Below are 25,032 nucleotides of genomic sequence, written 5' to 3'. Positions count from 1 at the left end.
CTTATTGAAGGGATCATCCTGTACAAATTAAACTTCAGTATTGCCTTTTCATAAATCAGGCAATCATTCATGTGTGAGTTTATCTCTAGGATCTCTTTTGCGTTCCACTGGTCTATGTATCCTTATGCCAGTAAAAGAGTAGAATTTTGGTGAGGTTGACTTACCCATAATAATGGGAGACGGGGTCTCCTGACCCTGTAGGGTTGTTAAAACCCACACCCTTGATTTACTCAGATCAACAAGACCAGCTCCTCACATCAGGACAACTCCCTCAGTCCTCCTCTTAAGCCTCTGGTTTTCACTTTTCTGATTCTGGTCCTCCGCCCCTTACCTTGTGTTTATTGCTTGTTCATTTCAATGAGCTCAGCCGCGAATTTAAAGGATGATATATTGTATCCAAAAGTTCTGGATGTCTTGAAGGGAGAGAGTTTGCACTTTGTCTAATCTGTGACTGTTGGAAATGGAAAATGTCAACTTCAAGAAAAAGGAAAATCATAGAACAGGGAGCTGAAAGCAGTATGGGATATCATGAAGGGTGTTTTAGCAATGCTCTTCAGAGATAAGGGGAAGAAAATACTTTTGACAGTTCTCTGACAGTGCTGAAACTTCTATCTTGATGCTTATAGAAAATCACAGAATCCTAGTCAGAAACGGGCATCATCCCTGGCTTTGATAAGGTTCTAAGAGGCTGTGACAGCCCCGTGAGGTCTCTGAAGCAAGCTGCTCTCTCATTAGATATTGCTTAAGCATCACAAAGCTTTCTCTTCATGTCTCATTCGTTTCTCAAACTTGCCCCACTTCTTTAGAAACAGTATCAGAGAAAATCTATGGTTATTTGGACTAGCCTTCAAAGCCTCTGGTTTATTTGAATTTTAAGACAAAATCTCTGTATTCAAAATCACCAAAATTCAAGTGTGAATATCCCATATTATGTATAGTAATATTCCTCTTTTTTTGTTTCAAAGACTTCATTTTTTTGAGAACAGTTTTAGGGTCACAGAAAAATTGTGAGAAAGATACAGAGATTTCCTACATACTCCCTGTCCACACACATGCAGAGCCTCCCTCATTATTCCTCTTTGTTTTTAAATCAGTTGGCTTTAAGAAGCTATTAAGACCATCAACAAAATGAAAAAGAAAAAAATATTTGGAGATCATACATAGAATAAGGGATTAATATCCAAAATATACAAAGAACTCACACAACTCAATGGCAAAAAAACAAATGATCTGACTGAATAGACATTTTTCCGAAGAAGGCATACAAAGGGCCAACAGTTATATGAAAAGGTGCTCAACATCACTAATCATCAGGGAAATGCAAATCAAAACCACAATGAGATATCACCTCACACCTGTCAGAATGACTAATATCAAAAAGATCAGCAATAAAAAGTGTCGGTGAGGATGTGGAGAGAAGGGAATCCTCGGGCACTGCTTGTAGGAATGTAAATTCGTGAAGTCACTATGGAAAACAGTATGGAGGTTCTTCCAAAAATTAAATGTAGAGCTATATAAGATCCAACAATTATACTTCTGGGTATATACCTGAAGGACATGAAATCACTCTTTCACAGATATATATACATAAAATTCAGCAATAAAAAACAAGGAAATCCTGCCATTCATAACAATATGGATGGACTTTGAGGGCATTATGCTAAGTGAAATAAGTCAGAGAAGGACAAATACTGTATGATCTCACTTACATGTGGACTCTAAAAAAAAAAAAAGCTCATAGATACAGAGAACAGATTGGTAGTTCCCAGAAGCAAGGGGTGGGGTGGGTGAAATGAGTGAAGGTGGTCAAAGGTACAGACTTCCAATTATAAGATGAGTAAGTCCTGGGGATGTAATGTACGGCATCGGGACTAGAGTTAATAATACCATGCTGTCACACCTGCTTCTCAACTGCTAATGGAACATAATCCAGGATAGATCATATCTTGGATCACAAATCAAGCCTTGGTAAATTTAAGAAAATTGAAATCGTATCAACTATCTTTTCTGACCACAACGCTATGCGACTAGATATCAATTACAGGAAAAAATCTGTACAAAAATACAAATACATGGCAGCTACACAATACACTATTTAATAACCAAGAGATCACTGAGGAAATAAAAAAATACCAAGAAACAAATGACAGTGAAAACAAGACAACCCAAAACCTATGGGATGCAGCAAAAGCAGTTCTAAGAGGGAATTTTATAGCCATACAATCCTACCTCAAGAAACAAGAAACACCTCAAATAAACAGCCTAACCTTACACCTAAAGCAATTAGAGAAAGAAGAACAAAAAACCCTCAAAGTTAGCAGAAGGAAAGAAATCATAAAGATAAGATCAGAAATAAATGAAAAAGAAATGAAAGAAACAATAGCTAAGAGCAATAAAACTAAAAGCTGGTTCTTTGAGAAGATAAACAAAACTGATAAACAATTAACCAGACTCATCAAGAAAAAAAGGGAGAAGACTCAAATTAATAGAATTAGAAATGAAAAAGGAGAAGTAACAACTGACACTGCAGAAATACAAAGGATCATGAGAGATTACTACAAGTAACTATATGCCAATAAAATGGACAACCTGGAAGAAATGGACACAGTCTTAGAAGAGCACAACATTCCAAGACTGAACCAAGAAGAAATAGGAAATATAAACAGACCAATCACAAGCACTGAAGTTGGAACTGTGATTAAAACTCTTCCAACAAACAAAAGCCCAGGACCAGATGGCTTCACAGGCGAATTCTATCAAACATTTAGAGAAGAGCTAACACCTATCCTTCTCAAACTCTTCCAAAATATAGCAGAGGGAGGAACACTCCCAAACTCATTTGACAAGGCCACCATCACCCTGATACCAAAACAAGACAAAGATGCCACAAAGAAAAAAAACTACAGGCCAATATCACTGATGAACATAGATGCAAAAATCTTCAACAAAATACTAGCAAACAGAATCCAACAGCACATTAAAAGGATCATACACCATGATCAAGAGGGGTTTATCCCAGGAATGCAAGGATTCTTCAATATATGCAAATCAATCAATGTGATACACCATATTAACAAATTGAAGGAGAAAAACCTTATGATCATCTCAATAGATGCAGAAAAAGCTTTCAACAAAATTCAACACCCATTTATGATAAAAATCCTCCAGAAAGTAGGCAGAGAGGGAAATTACCTCAACATAATAAACTCCGTATATGACAAACCCACAGCCAACATCATTCTTAACAGTGAAAAACTGAAACCATTTCCACTAAGATCAGGAAGAAGACAAGTTTGCCCACTCTCACCACTATTATTCAACATAGTTTTGGAAGTTTTAGCCACAACAATCAGAGAAGAAAAGGAAATCAAAGGAATCCAAATCGGAAAAGAAGAAGTAAAGCTGTCACTGTTTGCAGATGACAAGGTACTATACATAGAGAATCCTAAAGACGTTACCAGAAAACTACTAGAGCTAATCAATGAATTTGGTAAAGTAGCAGGATAAAAAATTAATGCACAGAAATCTGTTGCACTCCTATACACCAATAATGAAAAACCTGAAAGAGAAATTAAAGAAACACTCTCATTTACCATTGCAACTAAAAGAATAAAATACCTTGTAATAAGCCTACCTAAGGAGACAAAAGACCTGTATGAAGAAAACTATAAGACACTGATGAAAGAAATTACAGATGATACAAACAGATGGAGAGATGTACCATGCACTTGTATTGGAAGAACTAACATTGTGAAAATGACTATACTACCCAAAGCAATCTACACATTCAATGCAATCCTTATCAAACTACCAATGGAATTTTTCGCAGAACTAGAACAAAAAATTTCACAATTTGTATGGTAACACAAAAGACCCCGAATAGCCAAAGCAATCTGGAGAAAGAAAAATGGAGCTGGAGGAATTAGGCGCCCAGACTTCAGACTATACTACAAAGCTACAGTAATCAAGACAGTATGGTACTGGCACAAAAACAGAAATATAGATCAATGGAACAGGACAGAAAGCCCAGAGATAAACCCACATACATATGGTCATCTTATCTTTGATAAAGGTGGCAAGAATATACAATGGACAAAAGACAGCCTCTTCAATAAGTGGTGCTGGGACAACTGGACAGCTACATGTAAAAGAATGAAATTAGAACACTCCCTAACACCATGCACAAAAATAAACTCAAAATGGATTAAAGACCTAAATGTAGGGCCAGACACTATAAAAACTCTTAGAGGAAAACATAGGCAGAACACTCTATGACATAAATCACAGCAAGATCCTTTTTGACCCACCTCCTAGAGAAATGGAAATAAAAACAAAAATAAACAAATGGGACCTAATGTAATTTAAAAGCTTTTGCACACCGAAGGAAAACATAAACAAGACGAAAAGACAACCCTCAGAATGGGAGAAAATATTTGTAAATGAAGCAACTGACAAAGGATTAATCTCCAAAATTTACAAGCAGCTCATGCAGCTCAATACCAAAAAAACAAAGAACCCAATCCAAAAATGGGCAGAAGACCTAAATAGACATTTCTCCAAAGAAGATATACAGACAGCCAACAAACACATGAAAGAATGCTCAACATCACTAATCATTAGAGAAATGCAAATCAAAACTACAATGAGGTATCACCTCACACAGTCAGAATGGTCATCATCAAAAGATCTACAAACAATAAATGCTGGAGAGGGTGTGTTGAAAACGGAACCCTCTTGCACTGTTCGTGGCAATGTAAATTGATACAGCCACTATGGAGAACAGTATGGAGGTTCCTTAAAAAACTAAAAATAGAGCTACCATACAACCCAGAAATCCCACTACTGGGCATATACCTTGAGAAAATGATAATTCAAAAAGAGTCATGTACCACAATGTTCACTGCAGCTCTATTTACAATAGCCAGGACATGGAAGCAACCTAAGTGTCCATCGACAGATGAATGGATAAAGAAGATGTGGCACATATATACAATGGAATATTAGTCAGCCATAAAAAGAAACGAAATTGAGTTATTTGTAGTGAGGTGGATGGACCTAGAGTCTGTCATACAGGCTGAAGTAAGTCAGAAATAGAAAAACAATACTGTATGCTAACACATATATGTGGAATCTAAAAAAAAAGAAAATGGTTCTGAAGAACCTAGGGACAGGATAGGAAAAAAGATGCAGATGTATAGAATGGACTTGAGGACATGGGGAGTGGGAAGGGTAAGCTGGGATGAAGTGAGAGAGTGGCATGAACTTATATACACTACCAAATGTGAAATAGATAGATAGTGGGAAGCAGCTGCATACCACAGGGAGATCAGCTCGGTGCTTTGTGTCCACCTAGAGGGGTGGGATAGGGATGGTGGGAGGGAGATGCAAGAGGAAGGAGATATGAGGATATATGTATATGTATAGCTGATTCACTTTGTTATAAAGCAGAAACTAACACACCATTTTAAAGCAATTATACTCCGATAAAGATGTTTAAAAAAAAATACTGTATTGTCTATTTGAAAGTGGCTGTGAGAGTAGATCTTAAAAGTCCTCATCACACACACACACACACACACACACACACTCACACACACACACACACACACAAATTGTAACTATGTGCGGGGATGGATGTTGACCGTTTCAGTGAATTTTGCCAACAGCCTGAGCCTGGAAGCGAATTCTTCTCAATAGGATGCCTGGCTGGCTGACACCAAGAGTTTGGCCTTACAAGCCAGAGAACCTAGCCATGCCTGCCAAACTTCTGACCCAAGAACTGGGCGATAATTAATGGAGGTTGTTTTAAGCCTCTAAATGTGTGGTGAATTGTTACAGCAGCAACAGAAAGCAAACGCAGTAAGATTTAAGATACACAAGGAAGGAACAGAGGGGCCTTCAGATGCCACCAGGAACCTAATTCCACGTCTGGCATTTGTGTTGCCTCCAGATTTTCAGAACAAGGCCCCATCTATCAGCTCACCCTCCCTTCCTAGGAACGCCGAGAACAGGACTGAAGGAAATGAGCGATTCGGGTATTCAATGAGGAGCCCGAGGCAGAGCGAGGTCCATGGCTTGCCTGCCACGGTGTGTCTGGTTAGTGGGAGGACCGAGGTTAGAACTCCAGACTCGTGGCTCCCAGCCCAGGAACGTTTGGAACCACCAGAGGAAGGAGGTGTTACAGAGCATACTGTTTACTCACCTTTCTGTAGATGGCAAATATGGTTCCAATGGAGGCCAGGCAGTCGATGTTCGAAGATCCATCCAGTGGGTCAAAGCAGACCACGTATTTCCCCTACATGCGCAGAGGGCAGAACACCTGATCAGGTCACCTTCCGAGCAACAGACTCTGTACGTGGCTGTGTGTGTCAGACAACACTACACCAAGAGCGATTCAGAGCAAAGGGATAACCTCGTAAAAAAATGCAATTACCTAAGGAGTGCAGAGTGTATCAGCACACATTAACTGTGCAGCTCAGAGCCCGCCTGCCCATAAACAGATTAGTTGACACCCACAGTGGGTGACGGAGGTCCCACCCACCTCCAAATAGCTCTCCTCCCACCTGCTCTGGCTCCGCCCTCCCCTCCTACCTGGGACCAGTGGGGACTCAGAGCTGCTGAAGGTGTGAGAGGAAACCAGGTCTGAAATGGGCACCTTGCAGGGAAGAGGTGGAGAAGCTGAAGACAACCTTGGACAAGCTCTACCCATGTCCACAGTAAGGTCGGCTACTGATTTACTGATACTTCTGAGCCTCTCCCCAGACAGGCTTTTTTCATTTTAGCACATTTTTACTGAAAGAAAAGCTCAGAACAATGTCCCAGGGCCTCTGGGTCTGTCTTATTAAAATAGCTGGTATATATGACTACATCAGGAGAATAAAAATACTCCTCTGGGTTTTGCTGCATCCACCCTACCTTGCTGATGTGAAGACCAGAGACAGAGTAGGTGGGGTCTTGAGATACCATGTCCCTCATGCCCACTCACGCTGCTGTCGCCGGCAGCTCGGGGGAAAGAAAACACCAGATACTTTTTATAGGCCTTCTATGTGCAAGGTTCTGTGAGAGCCTTAGTGTTGGGGACTGGGGTGTCCTGGCTAATTAAACACTGGTGATCAAGCATCAAGTAAGATGGGAGTCATTTTTCCCACCACTAATCTCCTTTCCCCTGACTTTCCAATGAGTAATGCCCTAGCTTAATGTGAGATTTCTTCCTTTCTTTCTTTCCCTTTTTTCTTTTCTTTCTTTCTTTTCTTTCTTTCTTTCTTATTTCTTCCTTTTCTCCTTTCTTTTTTCCTTGTTCAACAGGAGGTGAAGCGGGAGGGCAGTGGAATTCATAAACTTGGAAATTCCCCATTCTCCCTGTGGGTAAGCCAATTCATCCCCTTCATTTCACACATGCGTGCATTCAACAGATATTTGTTGAACATCAAGCATATGCTGGAGAAGGTTCGCGAGCTGACGTGGGAACAAGCAAGGAGTATTCAAGAACTAGCGTGAAGACCTGTGTAGCTCAGGCCAACGGGGAAAGAAAACGTGAGATTTGATCAGAGAGATAATCAAGGGTCATATCGGTGGAAGTTGAAAGTTGAAAATAATAGGTGTGACTTAGCCTAATTATGTGAGACAACAAGTATAATGTGCTTTGGCACAGTCCCCACCATACAGCAAGGGTTCAATAAATTTGGCTTTACTTTACTTTGTCCATCCTTTCAGCTAATCACAAGGAAATGGCACCTTGTCCCCAGGACCCACTGTACAAAACAAGGGCCAACAGTCTTAGCGTTTATTTGGCATTACTGTACGGCAGCTGAATATCGGTTGAATTTTTTGGCCACCAGCTTTTTTTTTTTTTTTTAATAAACTGTGAAAACATAGTGAATATAGACCCTCCCCAGTCATGCCCTGCACTAACCAAGTTTACCATTGCATTAAGGCCAGAGCAACGATCTTTATGAATTCTTTTATGTTTTAGTCTAACAGTTGGTCAGGCATGGAGGAATCTCTGCTGAAACCAAACCCCCTTGGGGAAGGGGCTGGGAGTATAGTGGGGATGAGAAGATTAAGAGACGGTATAGTACCACAAGAACTCTACTTTTTACTGGACCGGATTTTCAAGCGCTCCAAAATGTTGGGACTTGTTACCAGTACAGTAAGTGAAAACCCATGATGGACCCCATCCACTGAGAAGTTACGGTAAAGCGCTCTGATTTATTTCCTGAATGAATCACTGCCTTATTACGGAGTCTGTTTGACTAGACAGCATAAGGATTCCAACTAAAGAAGCATATAGTCCCTTGTTTGCTTCCAGAAAATAAAAAATTAAGCAATAGAGGAAAATACCAGAAATTAAAAAAAAGCAAGGCCACCAAAGAGTCTTCCCAACTCAGTTGCTCCCTCTACTGGTGAGTAGAGGAACTTCAGCAAGGCTGCCACACTCACCCTCTTCTCCTGGGCGGTGATAAGTGCGTCTTTATTCTCTTCCGAGACCAGGACGCAGGTGCTGTAGGAGGACTGGAGCATGTTGATCACCAGGGAATTGGATAACACGTCCAGTTTCTTCACCTCATCCCCTGTCACGTTCACGCTTCCCGCGATTCCGTACCTAAGAAGACAAAAGGTTGGAGGAAATCAGGAAGGGAGCCTGGACTCCAGCAAAGATGCCCAGACGCCAATATACCGCCGCTGTATCCCTCTTTGCCCTTCGTGGCTCCAGAGTCTCCAAATTATAAATACGACCAAGTGCGTCCTGTCTCACAGCGCTGGTTCTTACTCTTGCTTTCTTTACACCTCAGGGATATTGTCCTAAGTCCCTCGTCGTCCCAGTAAACACTAACCAGAATTCAATCTTACTAACGAGCAACCCTGTCCCCGGCCCTGGGAGAGAGAATTCATAAAGTCAGACACATCGCCATAATTAATAACTCTAAAAAGTAAAGGGCCGTGGCTTTCCAGCCCCGGAATTTCTAGTATTTGTTGATTATCCTCAAATAGTGGCCTGCTGGGCTGAATTAAAATTTGCTCTGCTGTAGCTTGGCATTACTTGAATAAGAAGGAAAGTGGGGGACAGACTTAACTAGTTTAATTTGATTCTTTACCACCATTCCAAGCAATGTAAGAATGAACACTACTGTAAGAATTCTATCTTTGTGGAGGCTTTGTGTTTTAGAGGATTGCTATGCAAAGGTCTCCAGGGAATTCCCTGGGGGTCCCGTGGTTAGGACTCAGTGCTTTCACTTCCCCAGGCCCGGGTTTGATCCCTGGATGGGGAACTAAGATCCCGAAAGCTGCGTGGCTCGGCCAAAAAAAAAAAAGAAGTCTCCAGCTCCCACCCTCGTGGGTGGGATCCTTCTAAAATCAGTCAGATCACCACTGTCTCTCCCAGAGTCCCCAGGTCCTCCACAGTGGGTTTCAGGCCGCACCAAGGAAGGCCTGGTCCCACACTGGCCTTGCCTCTTGGCCCTCTCACCCTCAGTCTCAGCCTCTGGAACCCAACGGGCACACACCTGCCTTACACAGACCCCGGGTACCCTGTCCCCCACCCCCCGTGCTCTTCTCTCCGTAAGCCACATGGCTACCACCCCCCTCAAGCCCTTCTCATGCCAACAGCCACCAAGGTCCTGAGGCCACCAGCACCCAGCAAGCTGCTTCTCTCCTCTCCTCCTTCACTCATGGTATCCCCCCCATGGGAGTGCTTTCTGCCCACAGACAGCTTTCTTCTACTTGCCCTCCTAACCTCTTCCAGAAGCTTCCCTGGTGCCACACACACCAGATACAGCCTTGTCAGCCCTTCCAGAGCAGCTCACAATCTGTTTGTGGGAATGTCCTTCCTGCTGGATCATCTGCTCACCGAAGGCAAGAGCTGTGACTCACTGTACTTGTTTCCACAGTGCTCAGACGCTCAATATACGTTCACTGAATTAGAAGAATGGATGGCAGGAAAGTAATTCCGCCCCTCTCCTTTTTGTTAACGCCATTTATTTGTTGAAGCAATCCTCAGGCAGCTCTAACAGGTAGCCAGGGTTGAGACCCACTGATTCACCCTAAGCCGGGGCGGGGGACAGCTCATTTCCCACCCTTTTCCCTGATTGACAGCCTCTCCCCTCCCCCACCGATCCCCCCATCGCTTGATGTCTGATGTGATGAGATCTGCCTTGGAAAACAATACTGGTGGCCTCACCTCAAAGACTGTACCTTCTGGTTCAAAATAAAAGCAAACAAACAGCAACAACAAAACTGGGTTATGCTGCATCAGAATTTAAAGGGTCCACAAACCCAATCCTGTTGTTTAACTGGAATCTTGATACGGCTTCTATGGGAGAACGAAGAGCTGGGGTGCCCGAGGCCTGTGGGTGCTGGAGAAACAGGCTCTCCGTCCTATGCTTTGCAAACACTTCCTCCACCTCCACACAAGCCCCGCCCTTATCCCCGCCCCTCAACCCACCCTCTGCACCCTCCCTGCAGGTGCAGGGCATTCTTCTCTGCCTACCCCCTCCCACCATCCACACCCCTCCTTTCAGAAAGAATGAAAGAACATCACAATGAGATCTAATCTCCTGACAACTGCTCCAAGTTAGATCATGGGCAGAAAAGTGCTTTTTAACCCGTAAGACTATTTCTTAGATCTTAACTAACATTTAAGCTTTACTGATAAATTTTTAATGGATTGTTCTGCTGTTTTGACATTAGAAAGCCGTGGAGAGGATTCCAGGGGTGATATTCTAGCATCCCCTTCTTCCTACAGCAAGGAGCAGAGAAAACAGAAGAAAAATATGAGACTTTCTGATCTGTTTTGCATTTATCGAGCAGGTGCCTAGAGATGTCTTCCCAAAAAGAGGAAGCAAAGGAGTGAGGGGCTTGAGGCCCCCTAAGTGGGAAAGTGGCAGGAATATGCTAAAGTCCCGTTTTCATGAGCAGAATTGCTCTGGGATAGGATGCAACCTTTTAGCTCTTTGAGAAGCTATTCCAGGGTCCTCCTAAAATTATCTCAGCATCTTATTAGAAAGAAGGAATTTCCAGCCAATGGACTTCTCCCACTGACACCTTGGGTATCTATTACAGAGGCATCCAGGGAAGGATGCCGCCTGAATTGGCAAAATACGTGGTCTCTGCCTTACGGAGGACACCTGCCTCAGCCTCCGAGAAAATGCGAGATCCTGACGTCTTGCTTCCACGGGCTGCGCCTGCCACCTAGTGGTGGGTCAGCGACATCGCCCTGTTAGCCGGCAAATTTCCCCAGGTTCGGGCTTGGAACCACAGTAATAAGGAGCATTTATTACGGGGCTGGCACTGTCGAAATCATCATCACATGGACCTACTAAGCCTTACAACTAGCCCTACGAGTTAGGTGCTATTAGTATCCAATCCGTTTTACAATTTTACAGGCCCTAGCGAGAGTAGATCATTGACCATGATCACATGGCACAAAAAATCAAGTCAGAGGAGCACCTGAATTATCCAATCGCTGAGTCCACGTCCTCTGGACACTCCATGGCCACAAAGTCAGAGTTCTGCAGCGATTAGCACAACCCCACCACAGCAGCCCCTTCCCAGCCCAGCCGCCCTGCACTGGGGAGCCCATTAACATGGGTAACACTGAGAGGTCAGCAGGCAATCCAGGAAACTGCTCTATGCGTAGCCCAGCTCACCACCAGATAGGAGCAGAACAGAGGCAAGTAGCTGTGTCTCACGTTCAAGAAGGTCTTTAAAGGTAGAGCTGACCGTTATTGCCAAATGAGGTACTCGTATAGTTACAGCAATACACAGAGAGGGGGAAAACCAGTCACAATCACCTTTAACTTGGAGCTCATTACTGAGTCACCAAGCATTATATAAATAAACTCTGTGATTATCACTTTTTTTTTTTTTTCCCCTGCGGTACGCGGGCCTCTCACTGTTGTGGCCTCTCCCGTTGCGGAGCACAGGCTCCGGACGCGCAGGCTCAGCGGCCATGGCTCACGGGGCCCAGCCGCTCCGCGGCATGTGGGATCTTCCCGGACCGGGGCACGAACCCGCATCCCCTGCATCGGCAGGTGGACTCTCAACCACTGCGCCACCAGGTAAGCCCCAATTACCACATTTTTTTGTGTTAAAAGTACTAAGTTGTTAGAATAAATATTTCAAATTATTGGACTTTGTTATTTCTTCATTTTGGAATAATAATAATAATAACAACAATGGGTGTGTTCATCTTCTGAGAGGACCTCCACTGCAATCGCTACCAGGAAAATGGAAGCCCAAGGAAAGACTGCTTCTTTTCACCACAGACTTAAACTGGACCCTTGGCTGTGAGGATTGGCAGCTGTAGCATGAACTTGGGTAAAGCACCAAGAGGGCGAAGTGGAAGAACGCTCTGCATTCTCTCCTCCCGGGCCCAGCACCTCCCAGCTTCCTGCACACCAAGTGGAGAGAAGATTGAGTCACAGAGAAGAAATAAAATATTGTTTTAAAAGCAAAAGACTCTTTTCGATGGTGAGAAAGGAGACAGACGACGGGCCCTGGGATTCAGTAAATGATTTCTACCTCCTAATGACTATGATGGGCAAAGGTCATGGTAATAAAACGCTCATATCTGCAAAGGGCGTCAAGCGTCCTCTCAAGTCTCCTGGCGGTTGCTTTGTGCCAGTGAGAATGCAAGCACAAGTCACAATAACTCAGGATATGTTTCAATGGAACAAGCCCCTGAGCTTGTTATCATTATAATACATGGTAACTGGGAAAATTATATATTTTTTCTCCATAGCATGTCTCCAAGTATTTTGTTTCTTTCTTGAAACAAGTCAAAGGCCCCTTTATCAAAGGACACCTGGCAGAAACTTTAAAGGCAACTTCCCTCCAGGGCGCACGGGCTAATACTTCTGAGCCCGTTTCGGCCCAAGCACCTACAGCTCTGCCCACCCGCACCGGGGCCCCCCAACACTGCGTGTCGCAGCGGGGTAGACTCACAGATGGGCCAGGCCAGCCTTGCGCACGGCCGAGGAGATGGCTTTGATGGCCGTCAGCATGGAGTTCAGCAGCTGTGTGAGCTCCCCGGTGCCTTTGGCCTGACGCCCCTTTTCCATAACGTAGCGGGTCAGGGTGAGCATGTCCGTTTCGAAGGGGCTTCTGTCCCCCATTGCGGCGGGTAGTTTTTCAAATCCTTTTCTCCCTGCAGAAGAAAGCCTTATCTCTAAGGGCTGGTCAGTGGCTCTGCAGTATCAGAGCTGATTAGAAATCTGTACTGGCCATGCCAGGACCTTTAAGGGAAAGTGCCCCAGGCCACGTGGTTGAGATAACTGGGCGAGTCCTCAAGGAAACCTCTCAGGACTGGCTGATCTGAAGGCTGCCAAGCTGTAAATAGAACCGGGCAGCTGGGAAACACAGACCTACTTCTTCTTGATGAAACTTTTTCTTTAAAGATCCTAAGAAGCAACCGTTTAGTAAAGGTAAGAGATGAGAATTCCAGCCACTAAAAAAAAAAAAGAAAAAAAAAAGATCCATAAAACCCTCTTATTCAAAGACTCAAAAGGTTTCTTCACATGTATCTACTGCAGGGCCCCATTCCCTCATATTGCAGGAGACAGATTGGCAGATATCTTATCTGGGGTATAGGTCACATAACAAAATGATGGCAATCCTGGGACCTCTTAGCCAGGGTTCTTTCATATGTTTGAAAAGGATGCTTTTAAAGTCCAAAAAGCATGTATGATTGGATGGATATTTATAATAGGTATTCAAATCTGGAAGAAAAAACTATTCCTAGTGCCTAGCACTAGGGTTATTTGATCAATTCTTTATTTTTTCAGTTTCTCTAGATTTGCATTTTTATAGCAAAAATGATGCTTGCTTATTGAAAAGGAAACACTACAGAACCAGCCCATCCTCCAACCCACTGCCAGAAATAACTGCATTAGAGGTGGTGGGGATCTGTATTTGTAAACAGGGAGGAGGTCTGCACAGGGTGGTCCAAGCACTTTCTCTAGGGGCAGAGACACCTGGCTCCGAGTCCCAGGCTAGTCATCTGCTAGTTGTACAGTTTGGAAAAGCTCCTGAAGCCTCAGTTTCCTCACTTGTAAATGGTGATAACAATAAAACATCTACCTGACAGAGTGGTTGTGAGGATTAAAGTGATAAGATGTGCCTGTCATAGCAGGTGCTCAATACTTGCTAGTTGTTATTACCCTTCCAATTTGTTGATGTATATATAACTATCATGTATACATATACGATTTCATTTTACAAAATAGGACAATATGCACATTGCTGGGCAAGTTGATTATTTTCCTTTGACAGTTACTTCAATCAGAATGTGTTTAGCTGCAAGTAATAGCAAACGTAGAGTGATTTAAATATGTGGGGTTCATTAGCCTCATATTTTCTCCGAGGCAGCAGCTGGCATTCATTTAGCTGGTCAAGAGTTCCATTAGGAACCCCTCTCTGTCTCTTCTCCGTCATCCTCGGTCGGCTGGCTTTTGCCTGCAAGCTTATCATCTCACGGGCACAAAATGGCCACTACAGCTCTGAACATCTGAAGACCCAAAGAGGGGAGAAGGGCAACCACATCCGTTCCCTTTTATTAGGAAAGAAATAGTTCCCCAGAAACACCCTCTGCCTACCCCGCACCCCCACCCCAAGTAGCCTTCCACTTTTGAAGCATTGGCCAGATTTTCAACCAATCAGAAGTGTCTTCCACAGCAAAACATCTGGGAAATACATCCGTGTCGACACACAGAGACATACTGCTTTCCCACTGTGTGGACGGTCAGATATTTTCGAAATATTTGCTCCTCAAACAATGCTGCACCAAGATCCTTACCTTTGTGTATGTGCTTGTGTGAGGGCTTCAGTAAGATACAGCCCTAGAAGAGGAGCTTCTATGTCAGAACATTTTAATTTTGACATCACCAGCGTCTAAATTGGAAAACTTTCTTTTTCTTCCCCAAGAGCTTCTGGAAATTGTGAGGACTGTAGAATGGAACTTTCTTTGATCCTGATGTTTCATGTTGCCATCAATAAATAACTCAGCTTTGTCTTTCACATGGGAGATCAACCATGATTCTTCAGACATAATTATAGAAAGAGCAGTGGCTGGATATTAGGAGTTCTGGGCCAGTAAATGGCTACAAGATAGAGAGAGTGGCCCGGCTGATTGGTTTCCAGATTTCCTTTGAGGTCGAATGTCATCTGATTAAGAGGGTTTCCCCTCTTTGTGGTGGTACAAAACGATGCCGCTCAGAGTGGACCGTCACATCTTCCCTAGAGAAATGAATTGTATGTTCACACCAAAACTCATTCGTGAATATTTATAGCAGCTCTATTTAAAATTGTCAGGAACTGCTAACACCCAAATGCTCTTCAATAGTGGTAAAGAAACTGTGGTGGATCCATAAAATAGAACAGTATTCAGCAATAAAAAGAAACAAGCTATTGTTCCATGTGGCACTGGGACTAATCTCAAAGGCATTATGCTGGTGAAAGAAGCCAGTCTTAAAAGAGTCCACCTGCCGATGCAGGGGACACGGGTTCGTGCCCTGGTCCGGGAAGATCCCACATGCCGCGGAGCGGCTGGGCCCGTGAGCCATGGCCGCTGAGCATGCACGTCCGGAGCCTGTGCTCCGCAATGGGAGAGGCCACGACAGTGAGAGGGCCGCGTACCGCAAAAAAAAAAAAAAAGACTATATGCTGTATGATTCTCTTTATATGATATTCTCAAAAAAGACAAAATTAGAGAGTTAGAGACCAACTTCATGGTTGCCAGGGATAGTTGGTGTGGGGCGGGGAGGACAGGATGGGGAATTTTTTGCCTGATGGAACTGTTCTGTATCCTGATTATGGTGATGGCAACTTGAACCCATACATGTGTTAAAATTCAGAGAACTGTACATTTTTAAAAAGTCTTTTTACTGTAAAGTGAAACTCTGTGCCTGTTAAACAATAACTCTCTCTTCCCCCTCAATCCTTAGTCCCTGACAACCTGCAGTTCTACTTTCTATTTCTATGAATTTGACGATTCTAGGTACTTCATAAAAGTGGAATCATACAATATTTCTCCTTTTGTAGTCGGCTTATGTCACTTAGCATCATATTTTCAAGGTGCATCCATGTTGTAGCATGTGTCTGAATTTCCTTCCTTTTTAAGACTGAATAATATTCCATTGGTGGATATACCACATTTTGTTTATCCATTAATCCATCGACAGACACTTTGGTTGTTTCCACCTTTTGGCTACTGTGAATAATGCTATCATGTCCACAGTAGGACGAATACATGTTCAAGTCCCTGCTTTCAGTTTTTTGGGAGTATATACATACACAGAAGTAGAATTGCTGGATCATATGGTAATTCTATGTTTAACTTCTTGAGGAATCACTGTGGCTGCACATTTTACATTCCCACCAGCAGTGCACAAGGGTTCCAACGTCTCAACATCCTTGCCAACAGTTGTTATTTTCTGGGGTTTTTTTGTTTGTTTTTTTATAACTAGCATCCTAATGGGTATGAAATGGTATTTCATTGTGGCTTTTTTTTTTTTTTTTTTTTGGCGGTACGCAGGCCTCTCACTGTTGTGGCCTCTCCCATTGCGGAGCAGCAGGCTCCAGACGCGCAGGCTCAGCGGCCATGGGTCACAGGCCCAGCCGCTCCGCGGCATGTGGGATCTTCCCGGACTGGGGCATGAACCCGTGTCCCCTGTATCGGCAGGCGGACTCTCAAACACTGCGCCACCAGGGAAGCCCTCATTGTGGCTTTGATTGGCATTTCCCTAATGATTGGTGATGTTGAGCATCTTTTCATGTGTTTATTAGCCTTTCTAGTTAATTTTTATTATGTATTTGTTCACAAGAGATTGGAAGTAAACAAACAAACTAGTGCTTCAGCACAACTGTCCGGAGAATCCCTGGTGCCCAGCACACTATGGGTGTTAAGAATGAACAAGACTAGATAATTTGGGAGTCAGAAGGGAGAGTATTGGCTGGTGTCCTTTATAAGCGGTCAACCACTCGTCCATAAAGGGATCTGAGGAAGGGGCTGCTACTTCTGTCACCATCCAGCCCAGGCTGACAGCCGGTACAGCAATCCCACCACTTTGCAGCTGCATTTAAATGTCAGAAGTTTGTTACCCAATGGTCTAAAATTGCAGCTGATGACCTTTCAGCAAATGCCAAAGTTCTTTCAGGGCACAGGACAGGGTGGAAACTGAAAGAGCAGCTGTGGCGAAAGCCCAGAGGAAGGTAGAAGAGCCTCCAGCTCACAGTTATTTCAGTGCCAAGGATACACTGGTGACCACAAAGCTATCTATGGCTTTGCTCTGCTTAGTGAAGGATGCTCACAGGACTGAGTCTAAGTAAATAAGGTCAAGCAGACCGTCCTAATGGCTGGGGCAATCTTGCTGCTGCCTCAGGGCCCTCCACCCAAAGACAAGGACCTGGAATGTGCCTCTAGAATATCACCTGAGGGACCATTCTTTGTTAGCAAAACTTTGCTAAGGTGCTTTATGGAATCCCAACATAGGTTTTTTGGGTTTTGTTTTGTTTTGTTTTTAATATTTATTTGTTTATTTGGCTTCACCTGGTCTTAGTTGCAGCATGTGAGATCTAGTTCCCTGAGCAGGAATTGAACCCGGGCCCCCTGCATTGGAAGTGTGGAGTCTTTAACCATTGGACAACCAGGGAAGTCCCCAACATAGGTTTTTGTTTTACTTTGTTTTTGAAGTTTTCAATCAGAAAAGGTTTTATTATAAGAAGTAATGCTGGGCTTCCCTGTTGGTGCAGTGGTTAAGAATCCGCCTGCCAATGTAGGGGACATGGGTTTGAGCCCTGGTCCGGGAAGATCCCACATGCCGTGGAGCAACTAAGCTCGTGCATTACAGCTACTGAGCCTGTGCTCTACAGCTCGTGAGCCACAACTACTGAGCCTGTGCTCTAGAGCCCGTGAGCCACAACTACTGAGCCTGTGTGCCACAACTACTGAGCCCATGTGCCACAACTGTTGAAGCCTGCACACCTAGAGCCCGTGCTCCACAACAAGAGAAGCCACCGCAGTAAGAAGCCCACACACTGCAATGAAGAGTAGCCCCCGCTCGCCTCAACTAGAGAAAGTCAGCGGGCAGCGACGAAGACCTAACGCAGCCAAAAATATAAATAAATAAATTTGAAGAAAAAACAACGAAAAAAAGGAAATAATGCCATCAGGTAAAAATGCAAAAAAAAATTACAATTATGGCAAAATGTTTCAAAATACCTACACACTTGCCCCCATAGGACTACAGTACTTACTACATACTTGAGCACTGAACATTGAGTGCCATTCTAAACAGCTTCACATAGGAACTCTGTTTCTCTGCAGATCACACCTTCCTTTTCTCATGTGCCAGTGAAACCAGCTTGATGCTTAAGCATCAGCTTGGTTGGAGAGCAGAAAACAAAGATAAAAAATAAAGAATACAATTTCTGCTTTCCTATAACATAGTTTTACCAAGATACCAAGTCTAGTTTTCAATGTATAAAAATATGTAGGAAAGTGCTATATACATTCTTCAAATGCAAAAATAAAGTTAAAGTGGGGCTGGCATATGTTGGAACTATATTTTAATTCTTTGGTACCCATTGCACCATTTACTTATATTCTCATCATACTACGCTTTTTAAAAAAATAATAATAAGGCTTTATCTTTTAGAGTAGTTTAGGTTTACAACAAAATTGCGAGGAGGTACAGAGATTCCTCATTTCCCTCTGTACCCACACATGCACGGCCTTCCCTGTTATCAACATCACAACATCACTCACCAGAATGGTATTTGTTTTTTCTCTCTCTCTTTTTTTTTTTTACAAAAATGAACCTACATTAACCCATCGTTATCACCCCAAATCCATAGTTTACCTTAAGGTTTACTATGGGTGTTGCACATTCTGTGGGTTTGTACATATATGACATATATCTATCTATCATAATATCACACAGAGTAGTTTCACTGCCCTAAAAATGCTCTGTGTCCTGCCTTTCATCACTCCCCACCACCGCACCCCTAGTGACCACTGATATTCTTATTGCCTCCGTAGTTTTGCTTTGTGCAGAATGTAAAATAGATAGAATCATACAGTAGGTAGCCCTTTCAGATCGGCTGCTTTCACTTAGTAATATGTATTTAAGATTCCTTCATGTCTTTTCATTGCTTGATAGCTCATTTCTTTTAGCAATGAATAATATTCCATTGTCTGGATGGACCACAGTTTATTTATTCATTCCTCTACTGAAGGACATCCTGGTTGCTACCACGTCTTAGCAATTATGAATAAATCTACTATTAACAACAGTCTGCAGGTTTTTGTACTAATGTCAGTTTTCAGCTCCTTTGGGTAAATACCAAGGAGTGTGATCATATGGCGAGAGTATGTTTGGTTTTGTAAGAAACCTCCAACCGTCTTCTGAAGCGGCTGGACCGATTTGCATTCCCATCAGCAAAGTATGAGAGTTCCTGTTGCTCCACATCTTCACCAGCATTTGGTATTCTGGGGTTTGGTCATTCTAATAGGTGTGTAGGAATGTCTCGTTGTTTAAATTTGCATTTTCCTGATGACATATGATGTGGAGCATCTTTTCATATGCTTATTTGTCATCTGTGTATCTTCTTTGGTGAGGTGTCTGTTGAAGTCTTTGGCCTTTTTTTTTTTTTTTTTTTTTTTTTTTGTGTTTTCGGGGGCCTCCCCCGGCGGGGCACCCGCTCCCGGCGCGCCGGGTCCGCGGGCCTGGCGCCTTCCCACATGCCGCGGAGCGGCTGTGGGATCTTCCCGGACCAGGGCACGAACCCGTGTCCCCTGCATCAGCAGGCGGACTCTCAACCACTGTGCCACCAGGGAAGCCCTGTTTATTTATTTATTTAGCTGCATCGGGTCTTAGTTGTGGCACGCAGATCTTCATTGTGGCATGCGGGATCTTTCGTTGCAGCTCATGGGCTCTTTGTTGCAGAGCACAGGCTTCTAGTTGTGGCATGCAGGGTCCAGAGCATGTGGGCTCAGTACTTGTGGCATGTGGGCTTAATTGCCCTGTAGCATGTGGGATTTTTGTTCCCTGACCAGGGATCAAACTCGTGTCCCCTGCACTGGAACACAGATTCTTAACCACTGGGCCATCACGGAAGCCCCCTTCATCATCGTTTTAATTTCCCAAGGATCTGTAGTAATGTCCCATCTTTTATTTCTGATACTACTAATTTATGTCTTCTCTCTTTTTTCTTAGCCTGGCTAGAGGCTTATCAATTTTATTGATCTTTTCAAAGAACCAGGTTTTGGTTTTGTTGATTTTCTTTATTGATTTCTGTTTTACTTTCATTGATTTCTGCTCTAATTCTTATTATTTCCTTTCTTCTGCTTACTTTGGGTTTAATTTGTTCTTCTTTTCCTAGATTCCTATGGTGGAAACTTAGATTGATTTTAGATCTTTCTTATTCTCTAATATATGCATTTAATGCTATAAATTTCCCTCTAAGCACTGCTTTTCACTATATCCCACAAATTTTGATAAGTTGTATTTTTATTTTCATTTAGTTCAAAATATTTTAAAATTTCTCTTGAGATGTTTTTCTTTCATCCATATGTTATTTAGAAGTATGTTATTGAATCTCCATGTATTTTGGGATTTTCCACTTATCTTTCTGTTATTGGTTTCTAGTTTATTTCCATTGTGGTCTAAAAGCAGACATTGTGTGATTTCTATTCTTTTAAATATGTTAAGGTGTGTTTTATGGCCCAGAATGTGGTCTATATTGGTGAATGTTCCATGTAAGCTTGAGGAAAATGTGTATTCTGGTGTTGTTGGATGAAGTAGTCTGTAGATGTCAATTATATCTTGTTGATAAATGGTGTTAAGTTCAACTATGTGCTTATCGATTTTCGCCTGCTGGGCCTTTCCATTTCTGAGAGAAGAGTATTGAAATCCCCAGCTATGATAGTGGATTCATCTTCCTCCTTACAGTTTTATCCATTTTGCCTCATGAAGTTCGATGCTCAGTTGTTAGGCACATACACTGTTATGTCTTGTTCGAGAATTGACTCCTTTATTATTATGTAATACCCCTCTTTATCCCTAATAACTTTCCTTACTTTGAAGTATGTTCTGTCTGACATTAATATAGCTACTCCTGCTCTCTTTTCATTAGTGTTAGCATGATATATTTTTCTCCATCTATTTACTTTTAATCTATATGTGTCTTTATATTTAAAGTGGATTTCTTGTAGACAACATATAGTTAGGTCATGTTTTTGATCCACTCTTCTAATTGGTGTATTTAGATCATTGACATTCAAAGTGATTATTGATACAGTTGGATTAATGGAAAATAGTAACCATATTTGTTACTATTTTCTATTTTTTGCCCTTGTTCCTATTGTTGTCTTCCTTTCTTTTTCTGCCTTTTGTGATTATAATTAGTCATTTTATATGATTTCCTTTGCTCTCCTTTCTTAGCATATCAGTTATACTTCCTTTTACTATTTTTAGTGCTTTCCCTAGAGTTTGCAATATACATTTACAACTAATCCAATTTCACTTTCAAATAACATATACCCCTTCATGGGTAGTTGTACCTTATAATAACAAAACAATTCTAATTCCATCCTCCTGTCCCTGTATAATTGCTATCATTCGTTTCACTTATACGTAAGCATACATAAGTGCATATATATGATATATACATAAGCAGATATAATTGAATACATTGTTGCTATTTTGAACAAACTGTTATCTATTAGATCAATTAAGAATAAGTTGTAATTGAATACATTCTTGCTATTAGGATTTTGAAAAAACTGTTTTATGTTAGATCAATTAAGAATAAAAGATAAAAGTTTTTATTTTACCTTCTTTTTTTCCTTCTTCAATGCTCTTCCTTTCTTTATGTAGATCCAAGCTTCTGACCTATATCATTTTCCTTCTCTCTAAAGAACATCATTTAACATTTCTTGCAAGGAAGACCTACTAGCAGCAAATGCCCTCAATTTTTGTTAGTCTGAGAAAGTTTTTGTTTCTCCTTCACTTTGTTTTTTTGGAAGTCTTTATTGAATTTGTTACAATATTGCTTTTATTTTACATTTTGGTGTTTTGGCCGTGGGGCATGTAGGATTATAGCTCCCTGACCAGGGATCAAACCCACACCCCTGGCAGTGGAAGGCAAAGTCTTAACCAGTGGACCACCAGTGAAGTCCCTCTCCACTTTTGATGGATAATTTTACAGAGTACAGAACTCAGAGGTTGATGGGTTTTTTCCTCTAAACACTTTAAATATTTCACTCCAAGTCTTCTTGTTTGCATGGTTTCTGAGGAGAAGTCAGATGTAATTCTTTGTTCCTCTGTAGGTAAGGTGTTTATTTCCTCTTCTGGCTTCTTTCAGGATTTTTTCTTTATCTTTGATTTTCTGTAGTTTGATGATGTTAGGCTTAGGTGTGTTTTTTTGCCATTTATCCTGTGTGTTATTCTGTGAATTTCCTGGATCTGTGGTTTGGTGTCTGACATTAACTTGGAGGAAATTCTCAGTCATAATTATTTCAAATATTTCTTCTGTTCCTTTCTCTCTTTCTTCTTCTTCTCCTGATGTTCCCAATATGCATGTTACATCTTTTGTAGTTGTCCCACAGTCCTTGGATATCCTGGTTTGTTTGTTAGTTTTTTTTTCCAGTCTATGTTTTGCTTTGCTTTTCAGTTTTCAAAGATTATTGATATATCCTAAGGCTCGGAGATTCCTTCCTTAGCCATGACCATCAAATTCCAATCAAAGCCATTCTTCATTTCTGTGACAATGTTTTCTTTAATCTCTAGTATTTCTTTTTGGTTCTTAGGGTTTCCTTCTCTTTGCTTACATTGCCCATCTGTTCTTGCATGCTGTCTATCCGTTAGAGTCCCTAGCAAATTTATCATAATTGTCTTTTTTTTTTTGAATTTTATTTATTTTTGGCCGTGTTGGGTCTTCGTTGCTGCGCACGGGCTTTCTTTAGTTGCAGCGAGTGGGGGCTACTCTTCGTTGCGGTGCATGCGGTTCTCATTGAGAGGATTCTCTTGCTGCAGAGCACGGGCTCTAGGCGCGTGGGCTTCAGTGGTTGCAGCCCGCAGGCTCAGTAGTTGTGGCATGCAGGCCCTAGAGTGCGCAGGCTTCAGTAATTGTGGCACACCGGCTCAGTAGTTGTGGCACACGGGCTTAGTTGCTCCATGGCATGTGGGATCTTCCTGGACCAGGGATCGAACCCGTGTCCCCTGCATTGGCAGGCAGATTCTTAACCACTGCACCACCAGGGAAGTCCCATCATAATTGTTTTAAAGTCCCAGGCTGGTAATTCCAACATCCCTGCCATGTCTTGTTCTGAAGCTTGCTCTGTCTCTTCAAATTGTGGTTTTTTGCCCTTTGGTTTGCCTTGTAATTCTTTCTTGATAGCTGGATATAGTGTACTGGATAAAAGGAACTGCTGTAAATAGGCCTTTAGTAAGGAGGTGGTGAGATGTGAGGGGAGGGACCTAGTCCTATGATTAGGTCTCAGCATTTTGTGAGCCTGTGCTTCTAGATTGTGAACTTCACAAGTGTTTCTCCGTTTTTTTCTCCCCCTTAAGTGGTATGGGATGGCTAGAATTGGCTAGAGTCGGGGTATTTCCCTTCCCCAGGTCAGTTAAGACTGATAATCCTTGATTGGGTTGCTCTAGTTAACTAATTTCCCCTGAGGGCAGGCCTTGTTAAGAACAGAGTGCTCTGGTGTGTTTCAAAATGTTTCCTTTTCCCATCCCCAGCCAGAAGCCCAGTGTTTTCTCCAGCATTCACTGTGGTATCCTGGTCAAGCTCCTAGAGGTAAAACTCACAATCCTGGGGGCTCCCTGTAGGTTGCCCTGAATTTTTTAACTCTCAGAACTGTCCAGGCTGAACTTCCAGCAATCTGTTAATTACAGTTCAGGCTTTAGACCCCAGCACTGGCTCCTACAGCAATTTCCCTTCATGAGTCTTTGCTCTGGTGAGATGTGACTGCCTGTTTTCACCTGTCTCGCCAACCTTGGGGACAATGGTTTGCCCTGTGTCCTTCCTTCTCTTATGGACCCAAGAAGAGTTTTTGACTTTTCAGCCTTTTCAGCTTTTCACTTGCAGTTAGTTAGGCTGCAGTGGTGACTTCCAAGCTCCTGACAATGCAGAATCAGCCCGGCATATGCCTTTTCATGTAACCTCAACATCCCTGTGTGTAGCACAGCAGATATCTTTGAGGTATCTGCTCAGCCCATGATCCCCATCTTGGAGAAAAGTGCACCCTGCCCATAAGAGGAAGATAGATTCAAGACACATTTGCTTGTGTGATCCTGTCTCTGGCTGCAGCTGATTGGATCAGAGGTAGACATTTGATATAAGGTGAGCCAATCAGATTTTCTGTCCTGGGAACTTAGCTTGAGACACAGAGACACTAGTGAAGTGGATGATAATGCTGGAACTAAGAGGATGTGTTCTTTGTAAGCTGTCCTCCTCTGCAGTGGTGCTGGACTTCATGAATCTTTCCAACAAATTCCCTTTCTGATTTAGTTGGCCTAAGTAGGTTACTTACAGCGAACATGGCCTTGACTACAACAATAAATACTACAATTAACATTTTTTTAATGAAGAAACTGGGGTTCAGAGAAGTTAAAAACAAAAAAAGCTTTCCCAACCTCAGTCTTAGGATGGCCTAGGTTATGTTGCAATAACTAATAAGCCTGAAATCCTAGTAGCTTAGTACATCAAAGGTTCATTTCTATTTCACATCACAACCTAATGTAGACAGAGTGGTGGCTCAGACACCCAGGCTTTTGTCCTGTTGTAATACTGTCATTGAAACTCACGACGTTTAATGCATGGAAAAGAGTGGATGAAGGATTATTCATTGGGTTTTCAAACTAGAATTAGTATACATCATTTCCACCTACATTCCATTGGCAAAATCCTAATATATGTAGAGCTTAAGAAAGTCCAGATGTTTCTTAACATCTGATATAACTTGCTATAATCTTGGAATTCCAGTCCAGAAAGAACCAGGGTCAGCTAAGGGAGGAACTGTTTTTACAC

General features: G+C 42.4%; 1 protein-coding gene across 1 annotated transcript in view; it reads right to left on the bottom strand.

Moving 5' to 3' along the window:
- FBP2 (fructose-bisphosphatase 2) overlaps nucleotides 1-13,215 on the bottom strand; it is a 35,334-nt gene extending 22,119 nt beyond the window's left edge. Inside the window, exons 1-3 of the mRNA XM_029203079.1 lie at nucleotides 12,943-13,215; nucleotides 8,440-8,602; nucleotides 6,203-6,295 (exon numbers count right to left, since the gene is read on the bottom strand). Coding sequence (XP_029058912.1) covers nucleotides 6,203-6,295; nucleotides 8,440-8,602; nucleotides 12,943-13,112 — 426 coding nt within the window. The 5' untranslated portion in view covers nucleotides 13,113-13,215. The remainder of the gene's footprint in view (nucleotides 1-6,202; nucleotides 6,296-8,439; nucleotides 8,603-12,942) is intronic.
- Nucleotides 13,216-25,032: the final 11,817 nt, after the last annotated feature.

The sequence above is a fragment of the Monodon monoceros genome, unplaced genomic scaffold (assembly GCF_005190385.1).
Source record: "Monodon monoceros isolate NGI ecotype Baffin Bay Population unplaced genomic scaffold, NGI_Narwhal_1 Super_Scaffold_5, whole genome shotgun sequence".
NCBI classification, from domain to species: domain Eukaryota; kingdom Metazoa; phylum Chordata; class Mammalia; order Artiodactyla; family Monodontidae; genus Monodon; species Monodon monoceros.
This window is presented reverse-complemented; position numbering and strand designations above follow the sequence as displayed.